Genomic DNA, 22,818 nt, shown 5'->3' with positions numbered 1-22,818 from the left:
TTAATCGCTCCCTTTTACTAACACTTCTCAGGCTTAACTTTTCTGCCTTATTCATTAAGACTTCTACTTTATACAGGCATAAATAAAAAAAATTTCAATAAACCACTCGATCGTCCAATTATTTCTGATTGAATGGCTTTTAATTATACCTTATACTTTTTAAAATCAACTGATAAATGGTGAAATTATTTCCTGTATATTTTTCAGATAATTTAATGAAAAAGAAACTACACAAATTTTAATGTTACCAATTAAATATAAAGAGTTGCATTGAAATCGAGTTAAAATGTTAAAAAGCGTTCGATTTCACGATTTAAATTTATTGAAACATTTAATTGCAGATTCGTGTTTCGTATAAATACATTGAATGGGAAAATGATCATCGCATGTCACGAACAAACTTTGATCATAGCTAAATTGCTCACTACCAAGATAAGGAAATTTTTCATTCTTTCCACAGCAAACGAATATCGCGCGTTGCATAATGAAAGTATTTAAACACACGTTGTATGCAGATTAAAGAAATATCAGATAATAAAAATTGTAATAATTTAAAATAAATTGTAGGCACAATAAAATTGGTAGCAAATAAAAACCTGCAAAGGAGATAATGTTAATTAATAGATATTCTGTATTAGAATCAAAGTTTTCATGTAATTCTGTATTCTTATCTTACAACGTTACAATAATAACAGAATGACATCATAGTATTGGAATTGTAGACTTCTGTGATTCAACTTCTTCCTCGAGCCTTTATTTCTTGTTGCTCGATTTCTGATTAAAATTAAAAAATCATCATTGTATAAATTTTTCTTCATTTTCCGTCAGTTAAATACTGTTGTTTGTATAAATGAAAGATAAGGACCAAACGTTGCTTGATATTCTATTTAGAAACGTTTTCATTATTTAGCCATCTCAACCGAATTGTTCTTTTTTTTTCTTTCAATAAAATAAAAAAATAAAAAAAGACTATTGAGAACTAAAAAATAAAATATGAACAAAGAACACAAGTTTCGTAGTGATTCCAACTATTGTTGCGTTCAGCATGGAGTGCTGTTCCAAACGGTACAAAAAAAAGGAGAAAAAAATTTTGTGTGAAATTGTTTTCCAAACGTTAATATTTTTCCGTATATCTCGAGAATCGTTAAGCGTTAATGGCTCTTAAGTAACGAGCCATGACCCCTGTATGAACCAGTGAACTAGGTCAATTGAAAAGATTTATACTTTCCGAGTGAAACTTCAACGTAAACGATCGATTTTCCAAGACATTTAGAATGCTCGCAAAATTTTCATTTTTTTTAAGGTCGCAAGTTGTTGATATATTTAATCTACAATATACAAGATTAATAATTTAATACTTGGTGTGTGATAAAACAGTTATTCAAAATACCATTAATAATATTAAATTAATGCTACTTAAGATTTTCTGGAATTAATTTTTTAATGAATTCATGGAATTGATCACTGACCCCCATCATTTATTAGGGGTTGGTATTAAAGAATTATTATTTAAAAAATTTTAACTCATTAGTATAATATTAAACATTTTCCTTAATTGTTTTTCTGTCAAACTTGCATAAATTATATTAATTGAATATTAATTAATTATATTAAATAAAACTACCCTTATTTTATTTCTCTCAGTTATTCTATCATAATTAATTCGTGGTCTCGGTCACCGGTGATCTCCACGTCATTCACTGTGTTAAAATTAAATTTCCCTTGATAAAAACTGTTTTTTATCTCCTTTGTGATCGTTAAAGCGACCTAATGCACCCAATATAACGTTCTTCTTCCTTTTACGTCACGTTTTCCACGTCATTGTCGGTTCTTTTTCAGTGTCGCTCCCTCTCTTTCTCTCCTGTACTATACTATCTATCTGTCTTTGTTTCGCTTACCGCAACGTCATGTTACTAACGATACTCCATTTCACTACGTAGTCAGTGTTGTACTGACTACGAAGTGGAGTAGACGTTCTTGTGTATCGAGTGAAGCAAAATTTCGAGGTAGGTCTACATTGTTCGTTATTTCTACAAGAATTTCTTTACACTGTTCTTGTAGAACATAAAGGAAAATATACAGTAACCATGAACGTGGAAAAATGATAAAATACGTCGCAACGAACGACGCAGTTTGTGAATTCGTATGGTGTTTCAAGGTCACACAATTAAATGACCATCGTTCCAATGTCACGAATTTTTAATTAATTATCTGTCAGTGTGTATGGATTTTGAATTTACGTGCACAGTTTCTATAAAATTCTTTCGATGTAATTTGAGGTTAGGTGTGTATTTCCAAGGATAGGAATGACGATTGAGGTTAGAAAGCGTGAGTAAGACAAGCACGAGGAAGGGAAAGGATAGTCGCAGAACTGGTTTTTTGAAATTGATATTCTTGATTAAATGTGAAATCTTGTATTCCATCTCGATTACAAGAAATTTATTACTTGGGAAATATTTTTGGTTGTTAGTAACAAGTGTGTTTTGAATATCTGCTGATAACGGTGTCAGGTTTCATTTCTTTGATCTGTTTAGCAGTTGGTAAACACATTCCTGTTGTTGACCTTTCTTCATACCGAGAACTTCGAAATTAATCTCGTATTGTTCCACACTGGAACAGTGATACATTTAAACAGAATTTTTATTTTTGAAATATTTGCATCAGGGTATAATTATTGTTGAAATTTTACACTGCTTTTTAAAAGTGATATATTTTTATGAATTCGAAAATAAGTAATAAATGTGCAAAATGAATGCAGTGCACGATTATGGTCATATCTTCATTTTGAATATGTGTTTAAATTCTGTTGCCGTAATTAGATTTACTTTATGTTATTTACTTATCTGGTATGATTGAATGTTTAATATTTTGAAAGCGCATGTTTATTTTAAATGAACGTTTGATAGGATGGAAATATTCTGTGTGACGTTTATTTTTGTTACTGGGGTGTTTAATGAAAAATACTCTTAATAAAACGTTGCATCCTGTATTTATACGCGTAGTTAATCTCTAGATGTACATATTGTTCAAAAACTAATGTGAATAATTATTTATAATTTGAATGAAAAATTTTTATATGATATCGTTGAAATTATCTTGAATTTTTTTTTAATATAGTCACTAAAAATTAAAAATAAATTGAAAGTGTAAATAAGTAAAGGTTACAAAATTTAATATTATTAAAAAGATAAATAAATTTAGTGTTAAGTTTCAGTATTAAGAAAATTTTAATCAAACTGAATTTTTCTATAAATCTAATTAATAAAAATGAAAATCTTTTTGTTACAGAAAATGTATTCCAAGTGTACACTTGGTATCCTTTTGGGGACGATTTTACTTATTTCTTCCATTCCTGATGCCGCTTCCTATACCAGTAAGTAAAAATCAAATGATATACCTAAAAATATTGAATTATTACTTTAGACTAATTTACAGTAAGTTAATTTTAATTTAATACAAAGCTTTCTCCGATATCATGAAATAATTAAAACGGTGTCGTGATTCAATTGCAATGGCCAATCGTTTGGTTTGATCGGCATTAATTGGAGCTAATGGAAATAAACGATGGTTTTTAATCTCGAACTCGACCGATGTAATTACATCGACCTTCCTCGTAATCGTCGTCTTTGTCCTCTTCCTCTTCCTAATCTTGTTAAACAAGGAAAAAGGAAACCGCAGTAGGAACCAAACGATTGAACAAGCACTATTTTTGTTGCTAAACTATACCAGAAAATTAAATTTTACCATATAATTTAAGAAAATATTAATTATTGAATGACCCTTGCATCGAATAGAAATAGGAATTTTAATTCAAGAAATTGAAGTAAATGGAAGTCGTCATCCTATCATTCGCTTTGTTGAGATTTCAAAAGACCGCTGCTCATCTTCAGAATACGCCGGGTAATGCGCATTATAATTCGCGTTTATCATATCAGAATGATCGTTAAGCAATGGTTTTACGTAATCAAGAAGCACTTGTTAGGAACTGTAAAGAGACACCTTTTTCCAACGCATTCAGATTCGCTTTAACAGCAGAACTACCTCGTTAATCGCTTCCACCGAGTTAACAATTATTGCTCTACCCTTTTCGTGCTGTCATGCGATTCATTCGCCAGTTTTCTGCAACTGCAATGAAATTGCTGCTCTGTTTTCCCTTCGTTTTTATGCATTGTAAATCATTGCTGTAGTTATCGCCCCGATGCTTTTTATGAATTATTAGACTCCAGAGGAATTGTACTTTTGTGCCGATGCTAATGCGAGTTATGTAAAGATAGATGTTACAATTTCATTGATTGCAGGGAAACTTGTTGGTTCGAAACGTGATCAAAACTTGAAGGAATAATTATTTGGCTTCATAAAACTTGTATCGAAGTTGAAAACTTAATTTCTGTCCACGAAAAAGACAATTTCCTGAAAGTGATGGAAATTTAAATCTTACTGGGTCGGTGTGATATTTTAATTAATCTGTAACTTTTCGAACAAAATATTATTCGTTATAAATTTAGTAAAAGCATTGAAGATCATCGAGATTAATTGTCATGTTAATTAGAGTGCGCTGAAAGATGTGTATTGATTATATTGGAAATATTTCATGCCATTGTTCTCAAACCAGATAATTACAATAATTATTAGGAGAAATTACAACCAATTGTTTGAAGGTTTGAAAGGAATGTATTGTTCTTTCGGTGTGATCGAAGAAGCTTGATTGCAGGGTAATTAAAATTACGCAACAGCTGTTCTGTGTTCTTGAAAACGTAATTAAACATCTTCCTCGGTCTTGTCTGTTTCTGTTACGTATCTTCTATTTTATTTTAAACAGAACAAACCATACGTCGTCTATGTGAAATTAATCAGCGTCATATTGCGTTTAATTAATCGAATCTAATTAATTAGCCGGCCTTAATTACAGCTGTTAAATTAATTGCCTTGTATAATTTTACTGTCAGAGTCATATATGCCACATATTTAATCCTTTCATTAATTCAATGTCAATGTAATCATGAAATATTTTTTATTTAGGCTAAATTGTATTTATTCATAAAAAATAGAAAAAAGTGATCTATTCAACTTAGGTGTAAGCGTATAATTCAGGTTCATCGTCTTCAAAGGGTTAGAATCCCACTTAACTTTTATACAATACCTTCATTGTTCTCGTCCTCATGCCATTTATCCTTCCTCTTATTTCAGAATACGATCAACGTTTAAGGACAATTAGAGAAAGGATCATTAGCCTAGTTTTAATATTTCCTTTCCTTACTTCATCCGCACCCTTTTACTTCGCTTCATCCATATAGGTAACACGAGGCTGGGCGTTAACTCGGCAGCTGCTCCTCTTTCTCAACCTATCTTTTCCCTTTTCCCTTTTCTCTTCTATTCCTGGCACTCTCGTTCCCCCTTCCTTCTGGATAATTGAGAATCGATGGGGTTATAAGGGGATGACGTTGTGGTGCTTGAATAGAATTACGATTAGCGTCGTTACGCTGACGCGTGGCTTGCTTGGATAACGTCTCGTAAATATGCTGGAGAAATTGTATTTCTTTTCTTAGAACCTTCATTCATATTTTTTTTATGGTGAACATTAATGAGCTTTCTTGACACTTCTGCAAAGGACATCACTCAATTTTAATATGTTTCCTTTTTATACTCAAATATTCTTGATGAAAGGGATGAAAATTAGGGTTGAAAATATTATTTTATTTCTTGTGCCATTTATTAATATTTCTTTTTGACTAGTTTTAATAAATAACAGTAAATTTTTCATAAATAGAACATTAAATATTGGATTTTCATTTTTTGTATGTAATATAAAAATATCATTTTTATAAATAATGTCTCCAATATAGCTTGGGAAACTCCAAGAAGTACACTTTCATAATAAATTTCAACATAGAGCCAGTCTCGTGTGTAAATATTTAATGACAGTACTTTGGTGAAGTAGCATTCGTTTATGTGCACTTTTCACGCGATCCGAAATTAAAGTGTCGAAACGACCTATTCTATCGCCGGTATCAGAACGCTCGATATAAATTCCATTTATGACGAGTCTCCTCCACCGAAGCGAACTTTTAATGAACCATATCCAATCGCGGGATCATGGCTTATTATACTCGAACTTTCGCCACTAAACGAAAGCTCACCGGGGTTTCATCTCTGTCCACAGAGTATGGGAGGACATGCAAGGACATCGGTTGCAGGAGGGACGAGGTTTGCGTGATGGCCGAGGATCCTTGCTCGATCTACCAACGCGATAACTGTGGTCGTTATCCTACTTGCACGAAAGTCCATCCAGGCGGTAAGAATACTCTTGATCTTTTCGTAAATACACTTCGTATGTCATATTGATCTTCTTGAAAGGAAATAAAATCGTCCGCTTTGTTCGTTATGGAAGGTGAATCATAAAATATGTTACATATGACGTAATGATATTTTGTAAAATGGCACATATGGTATATCAATTTAAAGCTTAAAGTTGAAGAAAAATGACTGCATAAACGTTTTATCAATATTCTTCATATAAAATGCCTGGTTGCAGATTGCAACGAACAGTGATTGATTATGGAGCACATAAAGTTTGAGATATGTCTGGTTCGTGTCATCGTGATTTCATGACATAAAAGTATCACCAGCCATTTTATATCAAAAATATTAAATTATATTAGAGTCAACAGGCATTTGTATATATGTATATCCACTTGATTAATTTCCGAACTCACATTTTTGGAAAATGAAACTTGCTGCGATAAAAAATATTTCATTAATTCCATTTATTTAAAGCGATAGAATTTTCCTCGCTTCACTTGAACGATGATTTACGGCTTATTCAATATAGAAATGCTGATGATTTTATTCCTATCAGCAGGTGTACACTCCGTTGAATTCGGTTTTGATTTAATTTTAAATGAACATTCGGTATTTCGTAATACACGCCTACATGTTATATCACTTATGGTCTTGTATAATACAATAACGTTATATTATTGCAGAGCGACAAGTAAAAAATAGATAATAATTTCTACTGTGTAATCATAATTTTACTTTAATTTTTTATTTTTTTTTTTTTTTTATTTCTCACATTAGAATTTAATTACTGTTTATTTTAATTGAGTGGTACACCATTATTGATAATAACAAATAAATCTTTGTTTTGAAGTTTACCAAGCTGATGAAAGAGTATTACAGTTCAACTGTAATTCTGCTTTGATTAGAACATTGTATAACATCAGTGGTGCATAAATTATTGATAGCTCCATTACCCTTCAATCAATTACGAGCTTGTTAAACTATAATCCATTGTGTGCAAGTTATTGATTAGCTGCACATGAAATTACATGCTTCACGATCAATGACGTTAATAAATATCAAATATGTTATAATATATTCAATACATTTGAAATGTTTAATCAATGATGAATAATTAGGGAATAATCTAGTTTATCAGCGCTGACGCTAATCCAATTTTCATTGACTGGTATTAGTATGAATTTAACAAAAGTTTTATGAATTTCATTTACAGAGGTCAGTTGTGCAAGTACCGTTTGCGGAGAGAATGAATATTGTAAAACCGAAAATGGCGTACCCACCTGTGTAAAGAAGTCAACCGCCATTGGTGAGTTTTTAAATTCATTTATCAATTTATTTGCTGTTACCCTGTGAGATTGATTATGCATGTACATTGGTTGGCTGGCACGAAAATCGTAAAGCACAGCCGAGTGTCAGCGAGTAAAATGCATGAAACCGAATCACACGGTTCAAAGAGGCATACAATAGCGATAGAAATTGTACATCTCTCAAATGGCTTATCATTGCATTTCGTACGCAATTTTACCATCTAGTTGCTGCCTTTGTCGGATTAAACTGGTTCAAGTATATTAATGTGAATTAAATATTAATTTAGATAAATTAAGTATTAATTTACGTTAATTCACACGTTGACTGCTTTTGGGCCACCAGTGATTGGCCCTTCAAATAATTAAAACAAAACAAAGGCAGAAAAATATTTGTACAATTATTATTTTACTAACAACATAAGGTTGTAAATTGAAAGCTTAAATTTGAAAAATCACCATTCGAATTTTGAATAATTAAAATTTCAATAATTCTTACTGTAAATTAATTTGACATTTGTTAATGCAATTCTGAGCTATTGTAATCCTCATTATTTTCCAATAAAGACAGCTTTATTGCCAGGCTTCTTTGCCTTCTTACACTTCTTCATATTCTTACAAAGTGCTTTTTTATATTTTCAAAGTTCTAATATTTTGATTAAAATTTTCATGTCTGTTGTATAATATCTTTCTAAATATAACTTAAAAAATTAATGAATCTGTCGATCTGGCTTCAATAATATAGGTATTAAGTTTCTGTTATATATCTTTCAAAATATAAATTAAAAAATGAACTTTCGAGCAATGGACTATGCAGAGAGACTTAATGTAAGAATAGACTAAACGTGATTGAAATAGTCATAACACGTTCTCGACTAATCTAGGCTTGAAATCATGTTGAGTGTAATTTACATTGATACGTGCACTCTTTATTAACTCTTCCGGTACACTTGATCTTGAATTCATCCTTTCTATCCATGCCCATTTAAACTGGTTCATTGAATGAATCTTATCACTTAAATAGAATCAATCATTTTTGCTCAATTTCGTTTGATCTTACAACGAAATACAATTACAGGGATAAAAGCTAGCCGAAAATTCGATTTGTAATTTGGAAACGCATTGCCAGGTGTAAAGTGGGATGTAACGCGCACCCCAAGATCCTGTATAGTAGATTTTTTTTCTCTCTTTCTCAACTTTTGCGAACACGACCTTTCCATTACCGCCACCATCTACACACAAACGTCTAGGTGCGCGTACACTCCCGTTGCTTTATAGGATTTTGGAGAAATTGCTCTTGAACGTATAAACTTTTAGCATACCGTCGATATGGAGGAAATAGTATCGTTCTGGTAACCAGTAAAATGGATTTTGAACGAACACTTTATGGGATAAAATGCACAAAATAATATTATTCAATATCATTTATTTTTAACATGATACTCGTTAGTTTTAGTTTAGCCTACAAATTGGCATATAATAGCGAATTTTATTTGTATGCCAAAATATTTCAGTATTCACCTCCAAAATATTAAATTTAATATGTAACAGTCGAAGAACTGAAGAAAATCCAGGAAACTTTTAAATGACATTATGTATTATTAAACACCCGCATTAATTTCTCAAAGTATCAAATGGAAAGTTGTAAATTACAAAATGAAATGAAAATCACGGCACATCGTACATTTAACGTGTTAAATAACCAAGTTGAAAAGACTTTTCACCAGAGGTGAAATGGGAATCGTTTTTCATTTCTAACATTTTAATTGCTGGGCCGCATGCAGCATGTATCCTCTTACATTTACCTCGAACACTCTTCAGCCGTTCTTTGGGCACGTAACAAAGGACGAAACAACAGCACGACTTTTGAAACTCTTCACTGCACCTTCGTTTAACTAACTTCGTTATAACGAGTCGCTTTTAAAATCTCCAATTTTCTCCGAAAAGGTTCTTTAACCCGGATGGCGTGTAGTTACCATAGGAAAGAGTTTCCTCGTCCCCTGTTCTATTTTTTTTTTTTTGTAGAATAAAAAGGCTGTTAGAGCACTCGTGTGGTTTTAGCATCCTCCCCCCCTTTTTTCGTTTTACTTGGTGTTGTTCCACGTAGTCGATAAGTAAGCAGAAGGTAGAAGAGGACAATATTTTCAGGATACGACTCGGCCGGGGTATCATACGTGAACGGGCAACGTACCAACACCGATGACAATCACGATAAGAGCAACAGCAACAGTGCTAGCAATTCGAATCCTTACGCGAATGCTAATGCACCAGTAGCCCCTCCTGACCCGACAGGAGGATACCGTCAAGTGAATTCCGGCAACAATTTGGGTTATCCCAGTAACAGCGGTTCTAACACCGGATATCCAGCATATCCTAGTAACAGCGGCTCTAACAGCGGATATCCGCCTTATCCTTCACCGAATCATGGAAATCGACAGCAAGACTTGGGATATCCGCCGTATCCAACGAACAACAGGATGCCTATGCCTGGATATCCTGGCCAGCCTAGTTATCCAGCATATCCCGGACAAGTTGGTTATCCAGCACCGCCAGGATATCCGCAACAGTATCCTGGATACTCGAATTATCCTTATCCCAATACTCAGAACCGCATGCATCATAATACTGCATATCCAGGTTATCGTAGGAACAATGGGATTGTTCAAAGTTCATCTATAATGATGATCTGTTTGATGAGTTTGGTTATTATTCTCGTGAACAGATCGTGATCACAATATATTAGGTTTTGAAGGTTTATCGATCCCGTTGTCCGACTTGAAATTATGTAAATAGGCTAATGCTGCACGACAGATGTTTATTCTTGTCGTGGATGAATGTTTAGGGTGATTCAAAAGATTTTTGGAAGGTGTTTTTTTAACTTTTTTAGGTGATTAATATTTTTGACGAGTAGGTGGTTCATGTATGAACTATTTTTCTTTTTCTGCTTTTTTTGTCAATTAAAGATCGCGTGATTTTTCTATACTAAAAATTTTAATAATTGCTAGCTTTCATAACATTCAGAAGAAATTAATTGCAATTCGTATCACTTTTCAAGCCATGAAAAAGTAGCATTCGTGATTTTTCTAAAATTTATAGTGAATGAATGAAATGTTTCAAAAGAAGGGTTCAATTTAATTTTCACTCCACCCATTTTTTATACTAAAGGATTTAAAAGATGGGGATGAAATAGAAATTACATAAATTTTTTGAATCACCCTTGTGTAACATGTTTGCGCCCCTGATAATGAAAGTACCGTACAAAATTTCCATACGTCCAAAAAATGCAGGCAGCTTATTGCTTTGGCATATTAATTAAAATATTAGGAGCCAAGGTTGCATATTGTATATATTTTCATTTTTTAAATTTTACACTATTTCTTTACAAATTGTTCTTCCACTATATGAACCTTTTTCGTTCAAAAATTTAGGTTAATATTCTGGTATATGTTTTGTTTATTTCGGGTCAAGATTGATCCAGGATTTGGTGTTCAATGGTTAATATATTTGAGATGCAGAGTAATGATTTTTTTTTTTATTTCAATGTGTAGGTTCAATTCATTAGGTGTATTGATTTTACTCAGTATAGTAGTAGTAAATTCTTCCAGTAACTGCTATTAAATTTTCCAATTTGTTGAAATGATAATATTATTCAATTTTATGTCGTTCAATGATAGTAAAATGAAACGTTAGTACTGTTATTAGTGTCGTGGAATACTTTGAATCTAAATGTTGAAAATATTATTTCCTTCCGTTTACATAGTATTATAACATTGTTTTCCAACAACACAAAGTATTACGTGCCTTCCAAAGTGTCTTTCAGCACGTTAATTGTCTTCGTATAAAGCATTTATGATTAATAGAAAATGACAAATGGATAATTCTATTATTCAATCATAGAAAATAAGATGTTCAGAAATGTTGAATAGTAAAGATACAGTCGACTGATTAAAATTATACAGTTTGAGACATCAGTTCTTCCAATTAGTATACTTGATGACAAACATCTTAAAGTAACAAATTTCTCATACTTTAATGATTTTAACGAGTCGATCAACTTGGTACCTGATATTACGGGTTTATTCAACAAGAGAAGGATAATTTGTACATATTTCTTTTTATTAACAAAATAAATCATGTACATCTTTGATTTTTTATTGTAGCGCGCAATTAATTGTCGCTATAAAACACGTTTACGTTATGATCAAAATATTTTGACTGTCTAATGAATAATTAGCGAAACATTGCTAATATATCTATATGCATAGGTGTATATCTATAATATAAAATTATAATGACATTATTATACATAAAATTACAAAGTTATATAATATTATTATTATTATACATATATTAAATTATGAGTTTCGATATAAAATTGAAACTACTCCATTGACGTCTATATGTACAATACATATACACAATGCACAATGATTCCAATTGATATAGTTGTGCAAATCATGAGTCGGAATAAAAGTGATGCTGTTTCTATCAATCTCACGGATTTCCTGTAATTACCTGTCATCTGTGCTCGGTGCATAAGCTGCAGTTGGCCCCAAACAGGCTTTAGAATGAATTTCTTAAAGCCGAAGCAAACATCGACTAATCTTGTTATCGTGTCGAACCCTGACACCTCTTATCTGCTTCAACAAGATACGTAAAACTACTTTGTAGGTCACATATTTTATACTCAAAACAGTCATTTTCCTTTTATCAGTAGACTTTTTTTTCAATATTGTTTTCGTGTTTTATGGCAACAAAATCGATTTCAATTTTTTCTTCTTTTTATTATTTTTTTACAGGCTATTTAATATTTTGTATAGATGAATTTCAGCTTTGTGTTTTTTATTCAACAATTACTTTTTAATTATAGGGATTATATACTGGGTGGAAAAAGAGAAGGTTCAAATTTTTGCTGTTTATTTTTTTATTCTGAACCCTTTTCTTTACCACCCTCTATATACATATAAAAACTTTATTTACCTACAGGATCGGATTAAGATTTCTGGGTATTAATATTGAAAATAAATATCATTTAATTGTAAAGGAAAAAAGAAGCAGTAAAAAAAATTTGTAAATGAAAGGCTTAGAATGGGACCCGTTTAGACCTCCCTTTAATCCGACACTGTTTACCTATTATAGCATACATTTTTTCAGTCAAAAATATTACAATTTAAATAGCACAAATTGAAGAGTGGAAGTTGAAAATAACCCAGAAAATAGAATAATATAGCACAAAAGAAGTAACAATAATTAAGGTGCATGCCTTACAGAAGTGCATAAAATTCATTTATTTAACATTGGCATGTAATATTAATATCGACTAACAAATTATTACACAGGCTACTAAAACCACAGTCAGAATTTAGTTTTTGAATTTGACGTGGTTTTTGATTTCCACTCTCCAATTCGACAGTCTATCCGACACGACGACCAGGACGCGTTAGGCCAACACCACCACCACCACCGCCAAGGGGTTCTTCTAATGGGTTCGGAGGAAGAAACAGTGGTAACGCAGGATCGAGGAACACTATTGGCGACGGTTCTATTTTTGATCGCTTGTTTGGCAATGATCGTAAATATGGGTCGTATGGTGTAACCACCACCACTCCCAGAAGCCGTACTCGTTTCGGGGGTAGTGGTTATTACGATTCCCATACATCAGTCGATGAACAGGGAAACAGAGTTTGGAGATTCTCCGGCTAATCGATGGATCAGTTACCATTCTACGAATTACTTATAATATACTTAACTTTGGGGCCAAGATTTTTAGTTTGTAAGCTGGAAACTACAGTTATCATAAAGTTCCTTGTATTACAAAATGTAAACGTGTAATTTGGATTTTATTTACAATTTTATAAATTTTTAAGATAACTGCGGCTTCTTTTTTTTAGTGCCATCTTGATGACTTGTGACCTATTTCTAAAACATTGCTATTATATACATAGTAAAGAGCAAAATTGAATATATACATATGGAATTTGAATATAAAGTAAATAAAATATGATTTATTTTAAAATTTCTGGTATGTATTCAATTTTGCTTTTTACTATAAATATGTTAGATGCATTGGTACTTAATGAGTATGGCACTTATTCAATGTACCGAACAAATATAATATGTTAAATATATGCAATTCCCAGCAATAATTGTATCTTCCCTAATTTCAATTATTGTTCCATCAGATATCACTTAGGTTATGAAATAAACCCAAAAATTGCATCTCTATATTAACATCATTTCTAACATAGAAAGAAATAAAAATGTGCAATTGCATGGCTCAATTGCAATTCGTTTCATAGCTCAGCTTTCAAAATTAATAATCAAAATTCAGAGGCAATCTCACGGTACAAGTAACAACAATCACGTTATACAAACACTATAATTAGCTTGATAACACTCTAATTGAGACAACACAGTGAATCGTGCACTGCGAATAATTCTCACAATCGCGTCAGCGTAGCTTGCCAAGAACTATGAAGGAATAATCACACATGAATAAATTGGAAAAGGTGAAATTATGTTGGACTCGGCATGGCATGGGGCACCTTTTGAAATGCCAACATTTCTAAACAATTAGGAGGTAGATAACGAATTGTTCGCAGAATTCGAAGACGAGGATAACAAAGTAGTCGTAAGGCGACAAAACAATGGAGATGTGCAATCTGCGGCAACAGATGGCTCAAGTTCGTCAATTAAGAACAGAGAAACACAATCAGGATACCCAGCAGGAAGTGGATACCCCAGTTCATCAAGGAGCATTTATCCGTCCTTAGAGAGTCAACAGAGAGGTGAAGACACCCCGAGTAGATCATCTGGTTATCCCTCAAGTTCTGGTTATCCTTCTAGAAGTGGCTCTTCAGGTTACCCATCCAGTTCTGGTTATCCTTCATCCAGTTATCCGTCGAGCTCCAGTTATCCTTCCAGAAGTGGATCCTCCGGTTACCCATCCAGTTCTGGTTACCCTTCTAGTTCATCGGGTACTTCTTCAGGATATCCAGGAAGTTCTGGTTACCCATCGGAATCTGGAAGTTCCAGTTATCCATCGAGAAGCAGTGGCTACCCATCGAGTTCTTCGGGATATCCAGGTTACCCATCGCGCAGTGGTTCAGGTTATCCTTCAGGATCGAGCAGTTATCCTAGTAGTTCGTATCCTTCAAGTTCTCGATCTGGTTATCCTGGAGCAAACGAGGAAAGTGTTAAGAGAGTGGATGCTAACACGGTTAATGCTGGATATCCTGGGTATCCTAGTCAAGGTCAAGCTCCAAGGAGTGGGTATCCTGCTCAAGGCTCTGGATATCCTGCTCAAGGTTCTGGATATCCTGCTCAAGGTTCTGGATATCCTGCTCCAAGTTCTGGATATCCTGGCCAGCCCAATCCTTATGGTAACAATTATCCTGGTTATCAGCAAGGATATCCTCCTCAAGGTTATCCACAAGGATATCCTCAAGGATATCCTCAGGGATATCCACAAGGTTATCCTCAAGGATCTCCACCTGCAGGGTATTACCCTCCTCCTCCCACCACTAAAAAACCTAACTTCAGTGATCAGTTGACTAATATAGCTAAGGATCTTGCTGGAAAGGTTTTAACTCAAGCGATTATTGACAAAGTCACTGGGAAACATTAATTTATAGTTTATAATAATTAAAAACAATGTAGAAAATACGGTGACAGTTATACTTTCTTCGTGATGTATTTTATTAACAAATGTTGCTTTCTTAATAAAATTATTAATAAATAGTATAGATGAATTCTTGAATAAAGCTGATAATTTACTTTGTAGATGTCTAATGTTTTTTTGATATTATTTTTGTTTTATCTAATTTTCAGAAAATGGATGTTCTGAATTGTGATCATTTTGAACCATAATTAACATGTATTTATGTGCAGGTCTGAAGACCGAAATCTATTTTTTTAAACAGTTTTATAAATAAATTTTCTATATTTTTTTTATGTTGCTATCATCGTGAAAGAATTAAGGTATTTTTTTGATTAGATGTATTTCTGTTACATGAAGCTACTTAATATTCTACAGCTATTTTGCATAATTTAGTTCATTAGCAAGAGAACCTTCTAAATTATTGTTTGGTAATTAACAAGGAAAATTGTAGGACGCAGCGGGCTAGATTAAGTTTGCCTGACATGTTCGATGGAGATATTCATTAAAGAGATATCACTTGCACCCTGTTTAATTGCTATGCAATAGGTGTGCATGACACATAGTTCGAGGACAAGTCCCAGCGTAATTAACCAAATTATTTTAGACACGTTCAATATATAATCTATCGTTGCTTTGAATCTACGAATACATGGAAATTCGTATTTCCATGGAAATTCGTATTCCTATGTAATTTAAATTTACAAAGAAATTTCTTAATTAATCTTAATTCGTAATTTTTATTTAATTTCGTCATTAGCACCGTGTAATTTAATACTTCTATTCAAAAATTAAAAAGAATTAAATCATACTATTATGTAGTTATAGTATAATTTTTTTATATTCAAGCATATAAATAATATTATTTGAAATCTTTTTTTACTATCTCAATGTATTAATATAGACCAGATCCTATATTTTTCAAATAATTTATTGCGATTACTTTGAATTATGTTGAAAGTTACGAATTATGAATTTCTCAAATATTTTGTATAAAGTTGTTTAATTTAGAGAATATGGAATGTTGCTTTAAAATTTTATTTTTATTTTTATTCTATGAAGAATAGCTAAATTACTATACGAAGGTACAGTCGCGTGTCCATTTTAGCGACCGAGAGAGCAGATCGATAAAATCGTGTGGAACTTTGTAAGGGTGCTAGATGCCACTTGCACCCTGTCTATAGGAATAATCCTACATCCCTGTTTCAGTCAAACTCGAAGACGATATTTCTTCAACTCTGTTTCTGCGATCCCCACAGTCGAGCCGCATCCACCGTCGGTTGCGTACCTCCCTCGTTATTTTCAAAATACAATATTTCGTAAAACGCGTCGATTTACGATGAAAAATAATTAAAAATTTTACTTCAACAAAAGTGGAATACAAAAATGTAAAAATTTGTTTGTACTCCATTTGAATATTTAATTATTCAAAAGAAAAAGACATTTTTTTTTTTAAATACCAGTGTAAATTTCTGTGGATCATCTTTGAGTGAAGTGTTATTAAAAATTTTATCAAAAAGAAATTAAAAGAAAAGTATTTTTAATTTTGACGTCAATGTTTGAACACGTGTACTCATTTTGTGTGAACTTTTGATTTTCTAGTATCAATTGTTTATATTTATGTTTTAATCAAATCCTCTCATGAATGAAGAATTTGTTATTCAGAATTTAAAAACAATATGATATTTACGAAATTCAAACGAAAATAAGTCGTCTTTTTCAACGAGAAAGTATCTTTCTAATGTTCTCTATCATTCACGTGCTAATTCCAAAAATATAATTTAGTCAGTTTTATATTTGTAACACAAATTAGATACAGAAGCATATCAGAACGCGAGGAAACTTTCTTATATAATATAATGGTAAATCAAAGGAAGTGACTGAAACGGTTTAAATATGTCCTCATGATACTTTACAAACGTTCCATCAATTTTTGACATCTGTCGTTTGTAACGCAAGAACATTGAATCAACCGTGACCCAGAAAAGTGGCAGACTGAATACAAGTAGCCTGATTTTCTCGTGCTTAACGCGTTCATTAAATGAAACTTTTGCATTCAATAAAAAGAATTCTGTATTGAAGACTTTTGTATTTCAACGAGAAAATCTTAAAAGCTTTCCATGATCAAACAAGTTCCTTTTTTTTTTTTTTTTTAATTTTCGTACTGGAAAATTGATCCAACACATTGAACGATGTTTTGTTCGATCAACTATTTAAATGTTGATGTTTGACAATTTTATTTGAAGAAGAAAGTGCGACATTTGATTATGTAAACAGCGTGCGACGATTTTCGTGTGGAAAAAACATGCGCTTGGATGTTCTCGGTCTATCATGTTATCGGCAACAAAAGTGGTCGAGCGATGTTCGTCGGGAGGATATTTGTCGAACGAGACTCGCAGCAATTAGCAGCGGTTGGACCAGCAATCATGAATCGATCTATCTGCATCAGTTACGCCTTATCAGGCTTAATCCGTTAAAAGGAAGGGCGGAGGATCGTTAAAACCCGTTGATATAAGCACGTGAGGGCCAAGGTAATTAAATGAAGATAGCGATAAATTTCATTAATGGTCAGACAAGATGGTGTAACGAACTACAACCAAAAGTTATGTACTGTATTATCGATCTATTGATCGTCGATTGTTATCACAGAAATATTGGGGAAATTGTTCTAATTTTGGTTAATTGATCTGTAATTGACTTTGGTCCGAAGATGTCATTAATTAACTCTTCAGTTTGCAAATTCTTTAGCATTTATTTTTTTTAATTTATGAAAATAGCAAATTGAAAGTGTCAAATGATACTCTTAGCGAGAAAATGTTATATTTTCAAAAATATATCATCCATCAAAGTGCAGTGACAAGGTTACGCAGTTTTCTAATTAGAACTTGTAATTAGTGCAGTGATGGGGTTTCCTGGGAGATTGAAAATCTGTTTCTAAATTACGTCATTTCATGCTCCAAAATTAGAATTTTCCATTTTTCGTTTGAAAATTTCATGCTACGTTTATAATTACTTTTGATTCTTATAGAAAAAGAGTAAACACTTTTAAGTAGAAGAAAGAACGTCCGAATAATAGGCGTTCTACTCTACTTTCCTTTTACGTAGAATCGGACGGTTAAGGAAAAAGAAGCGTGGACGTTCCGACTAACGGAAAGTTACGAGTTTGCAAATTTACATTATCCTCTTCTGCCGCTGTAAAATTGAATCAATTAATCATTCTCGGGAGAAAAGGGAGGAAAATTTGAGGAAGACGGTCCGGATGCGTTGTAACAGTTTATAACGCGAAAATAAAGGAATAAATTGAAAGGGGAGGCTGTTTCACTGTTCATGTAGCACATTATGCCTGTGTGTATAGTTGTCTCCTTTTTTCTCGGGGTATAAATTTATTATTCAAAAGGACGCTATAGATCAGAAGCGCGTTGGAAATAGTGATAGAAAAAACGGATCTATAATTCTTCTGGTCGTGAATGCGTGTTTGTAAGTTTTTACCAGCGAAACAACTGCAATCGATTTAAAAATGCAATGGAAAGTGAGATAAAAGTACCCTAGTTGCTGGGACATCGTAATTTTTTATATCTACCATGGAACGCGAAAAATGAAATATGTATCTCGAATAAAAGAATCGTATTCTACGTGTAGAATGTTGATATCATTTCTATTTTTTTGGGGGGTATTTAAATTTTATTTTGAAAGAGTTTAATGGGTATTTTAGTATTCTGTTCTAACATGCCCATTTTGGATATCTAATTTTTTCTAATACCTTTATAGTAGGTTTATAATTGCTCAAATGAGGATCAAGGTTAAATAAAGAGTTCTTTTAGCGAAGATTTGGAAGTGGGGATCGCACGTGCTCTCGGTGTGACCTGAATTTTGATCAGTCAAAATGGGTCGATTCCTGATTCTTTCTTTGAGTTTTATGCCGTTCATTATCACACTAGTAGTTCCTCGGAAATATAGAAAGGAGGGACAATATGTTATTACAGAAAATTAATTACAGTACTTGTTGTGTTAGATATATTAATTAGGGTACTTAGATATTTGTTAGAATTTCTGTAACTCGATAAGGAAATGTAATTTAGGAAAATCTGAAATTACAAAAAATTTGTATACAATATTAAGGTATTCTTAAGATGAGCTACTATCTTTAGCAATTTCAATGTCAAGTCTTAAATAATTCAATGTGGATCTGACAGACGGCGAGTAATTTCATTCCATTAGAAGCTTATAGAGCCCAGGTGTTCTTCAAGTATATAAATACACAGCTTCATCTTATTAAGGGGTAAACCACTCTTGAGGCAGAAAAAACGACCTAAATTTGACAATTTATTTTGGGAGTATGACAAACGGAATAGAATTTCTTTTCAGAGGGTTTGTTTAACACATATTGAAGTACGCGAAACAATTTTTTTAATTTTCATTTTCATACAAAATGGCGGCAACAGAGCCCGTGGTCTAAAACAGCTTTTTTAAAAACACCGCCATGGGAGGACGAATTTCTCGCCATGAATGAGTTCCGGAACAGGAAACGAAATGAATTTATAATCTATATACAATTGGCTTTGGAAGTACGTTGGATTTTTTTTTTTAATCAATTTTTGTGGAAGTAGTGCACTTTTTAAGAAATGGATCGATTTTTTGCCTTAAAAATGAGCATTCAATTGTTTATAAAAAAAAAAATTTACATTCAATCAGAAAACGGCTACGTACTTGCAAAGAGAATATTGTTCTGAAGCTACTGTAAAAATTTCAAATCGATCCATGCAATAGTTACCGAAAAATCCGTCCTCCCAATTTGAAGAAAGTGGTATCGAGAAAAACGCGTTTAAAGTTTTATGAACACGAAGCATGTGCACCGCGTGGATTATCAGCTATACTGGCTCACACATACGCTTTTGTTTATAGTATTGTCGTATCCTGGTAAGCTCTCAAGGAACCCTAACAACCGTTTGTTTTGTAGGTAACAGATAAACTTAATATTTCGAAAGGTAAAAGTAGTACAAAAGCGATGAATCACAGCGCACCGTGTGAGTGCTCAACGCGCGGTCTGAGGCACTGTGGCAAAATCAATTATTGAACCTTTCAAAATTTGTTTTCCACTATAAATCAAATGGCATACTGTTTCTATGACCCTAAAGTATCGTTTAAGCCAAAAAAATTTTTGATTTTTTGAAAATCCTAAAGTGGTTTTACCCCTTAAGAACATTTTCATTATCTGATGTCAGCGAAGGATTAAGGGACCCCCACTTTCTAGAGGGTCCGTTTTAAACCTTTCATTTACCGTGTTAAAAATATTGCCTGAAATCCTTCTGTAATGTTGCCGTTTTGTTATTTAATTTTATGTAGAATAAATTTCACTTTTTGAACAAAGCTTATCAATCAAGGATGTCCTAAAAAATTTAATAGCCTAATGGCAGACCATTGAGAAACCCGAATTTTTAATTTAGTCTTGTATTCTATATTATTTTTAATTTCCGAATTTTACACTACTCCTCTAGAAATTATTGTTCCAATATATAAAACTCTTTCGTTTAAAAATTATACATTTAACTGTCCTGGTATATATTTTGTAAATTTGGGCATATATTATTTTAGACTTCGCTATTCAAAAGTTAAGTAAAAAACTGTGGAAAGTTTCGAGGCTTCTTTTAATTGAGCTCCTAGGGAGTCAGTCGCCACCTGATCAATTAAAAACTCATTAGCAATTTACGATTAACGAGTTGGACGAAAACTTATAGTCTCATAAATGCACGTAAAACTAGAAGTACACCGTCTTTATGTTTGTACTAAATCTTACATCTGTATAAGGATTCCCTCTGTTTTGACTGATTGTGAGTTTAAGCTTTGTGTCTCTGGATAATTTAAGTTTCCAGTTTGTTGCTCAGAGTGATCAGACTATTCCTTTGCATAAGCGAAGTTGATTGTGATTTATTATCATTGGTTGGGCCAGATCCCAGATGTTACTTAGAGCGTTAAAAGTTTGCTTAAAACTTACACAGTAGTGCAAAAACAATTAATCAGAAATATTTAGAATATGAATATTTATTTTAATTCCAGTAAAATGAATAAGTTTTTATTTTTCAAAGGTGTCACACATATACAAACTATACGATTGCCAGCAAGTTCTAACATCACAATTGGTTTGATTTTCAGATAGCTGAAGAAAAGAAAATAGAAGATCAATTAATCAACGAAATTTTGCAAAACAAATCCTGGATGTCTCAGAAGATGTGCAATATCGAATTGTATTTTTTACAAAGCACCGAAGTAAATTATGTAAATAAGAAATGCTGACAATTTATCATACACAGAAGGTGTAATTATTGAAATTCTTCAAGTAATCAAAAAGGATGTAGAAATTTCATTTGAAATGTATCCATAGAATTGATCAGAAAATTTGTTGTAATTGAACTTTGAAGTTTTGAAGATACAGGATGCTTCAAGAGATGGAGATGCACTTGGAGAAAATTATCACTAATCTCACGAATACTTCGCGCTCGATGCACGACAACGAATCGTACGAAATCGACGAGGATTCCGAGTTCAATTTCAATCGTCAACAAGTGGAGAGAATCGTCGAAGTGGTGGTACCGATATTTTTTGGCATGATCGGTATAGTTGGACTCGTTGGGAATTCTTTAGTGGTGATCGTCGTTGCTGCTAATCCCGGTATGAGATCGACAACGAACATTTTAATCATCAATCTGGCGGTGGCCGATCTGTTGTTCGTCATTTTTTGTATTCCGTTCACCGCGACCGATTTTGTGTTACCATTTTGGCCGTTTGGAAACGTTTGGTGCAAGATCGTTCAGTACCTTATCATCGTCACTGCCTATGCCAGCGTTTATACCTTGGTTCTGATGAGCCTTGACAGGTGAGTTTTATTTTTTAATAATAAATTCAGGAATATAAGGGAATTTTTTGATAAAGGACCATTACTATTTTGGAACAGATTTTGAAATGTACAGTGTTTGATTTCAACAAGGAGCCATTCAATTTGTATTAAAAATATTTATGAAACGTTTACATAGTTATTTTCACCAATTAATAAACTTTAAATTGATGTGCCATAAGAGCCATTTTATGGTACTTTATGGAATCAAATAGTGTGAGATTTTCTATGTCTCGAAATTGCTCATTGTTTGCTATAACTGGCAATCAACCATTTTGTATTAAGTGTATTCATAAAATGTTAACGTGGTCATTTTCGTGAAATTTGAAGCTTCAATTTAATGTGCCACAAGTGCCATTTTATGATATTTTTATGTCATGAAATCGTGTCACACTCTGTGATTTTACGAACAGCAAATTTCAGATAGCATGTTAATTGATTCCATTAAAATTTGGCTATCATTATTATAGACGTTAAAAATTGATTTTTTAATTCAATTCATAGAAGCAAGACAATGATTTAAGTTGTTTGAACTTGACAGAATACATAAATCACAATGATATGTTAATCGTATGATAATGCAGATGTCCGAAGGAAGAGATTGCATAACAAAATTCGATTCGCTACGTAACATGCAAGGATGTAATCTATTCTTTCCTCATAGATAT

General features: G+C 32.6%; 2 protein-coding genes across 4 annotated transcripts in view; both read left to right on the top strand.

Moving 5' to 3' along the window:
* Nucleotides 1-1,857: 1,857 nt before the first annotated feature.
* LOC117604623 (uncharacterized) lies at nt 1,858-15,386 on the top strand. Of its 2 annotated transcripts, none has more exons than XM_076689342.1 (5): nt 1,858-2,006; nt 3,289-3,373; nt 6,161-6,292; nt 7,514-7,606; nt 14,207-15,386. In XM_076689342.1, the coding sequence occupies exons 2-5, from the start codon at nt 3,292-3,294 to the stop codon at nt 15,229-15,231; spliced, it is 1,332 nt and encodes a 443-aa protein (XP_076545457.1). In that variant the 5' UTR covers nt 1,858-2,006; nt 3,289-3,291; the 3' UTR covers nt 15,232-15,386. The 2 variants fall into 2 exon arrangements, with proteins under 2 accessions (XP_076545457.1, XP_034180811.2); XM_034324920.2 differs by having other exon boundaries at nt 14,189-15,386.
* A 1,405-nt stretch (nt 15,387-16,791) lies between these two features.
* The window catches only part of AstA-R1 (allatostatin A receptor 1), a 36,779-nt gene continuing 30,752 nt past the window's right edge, over nt 16,792-22,818 (top strand). Inside the window, exons 1-2 of one of the 2 annotated variants that reach the window (XR_004581486.2) lie at nt 16,792-17,792; nt 21,412-22,132. Coding sequence is in view for 1 of the 2 variants with exons in the window: in XM_034324926.2 (XP_034180817.1) it covers nt 21,693-22,132 (440 nt within the window). In the remaining variant the exon portion in view is untranslated. The remainder of the gene's footprint in view (nt 17,793-21,411; nt 22,133-22,818) is intronic. The other variant, XM_034324926.2, reaches the window with a different exon arrangement.

This window comes from Osmia lignaria, chromosome 7 (assembly GCF_051020975.1).
Source record: "Osmia lignaria lignaria isolate PbOS001 chromosome 7, iyOsmLign1, whole genome shotgun sequence".
Taxonomy (NCBI): domain Eukaryota; kingdom Metazoa; phylum Arthropoda; class Insecta; order Hymenoptera; family Megachilidae; genus Osmia; species Osmia lignaria.
Note: the sequence above shows the minus strand (reverse complement) of the source record. Positions and strands in the feature narration are given on the sequence as shown.

Coding starts and splice junctions, on each gene's coding strand:
- LOC117604623 (XM_034324920.2), top strand. CDS start 3,292: ATGTATTCCAAGTGTACACTTGGTATCCTTTTGGGGACGATTTTACTT. Junction 3,374..6,160: donor TGATGCCGCTTCCTATACCA/GTAAGTAAAAAT, acceptor CTCTGTCCACAG/AGTATGGGAGGACATGCAAG. Junction 6,293..7,513: donor CACGAAAGTCCATCCAGGCG/GTAAGAATACTC, acceptor TTTCATTTACAG/AGGTCAGTTGTGCAAGTACC.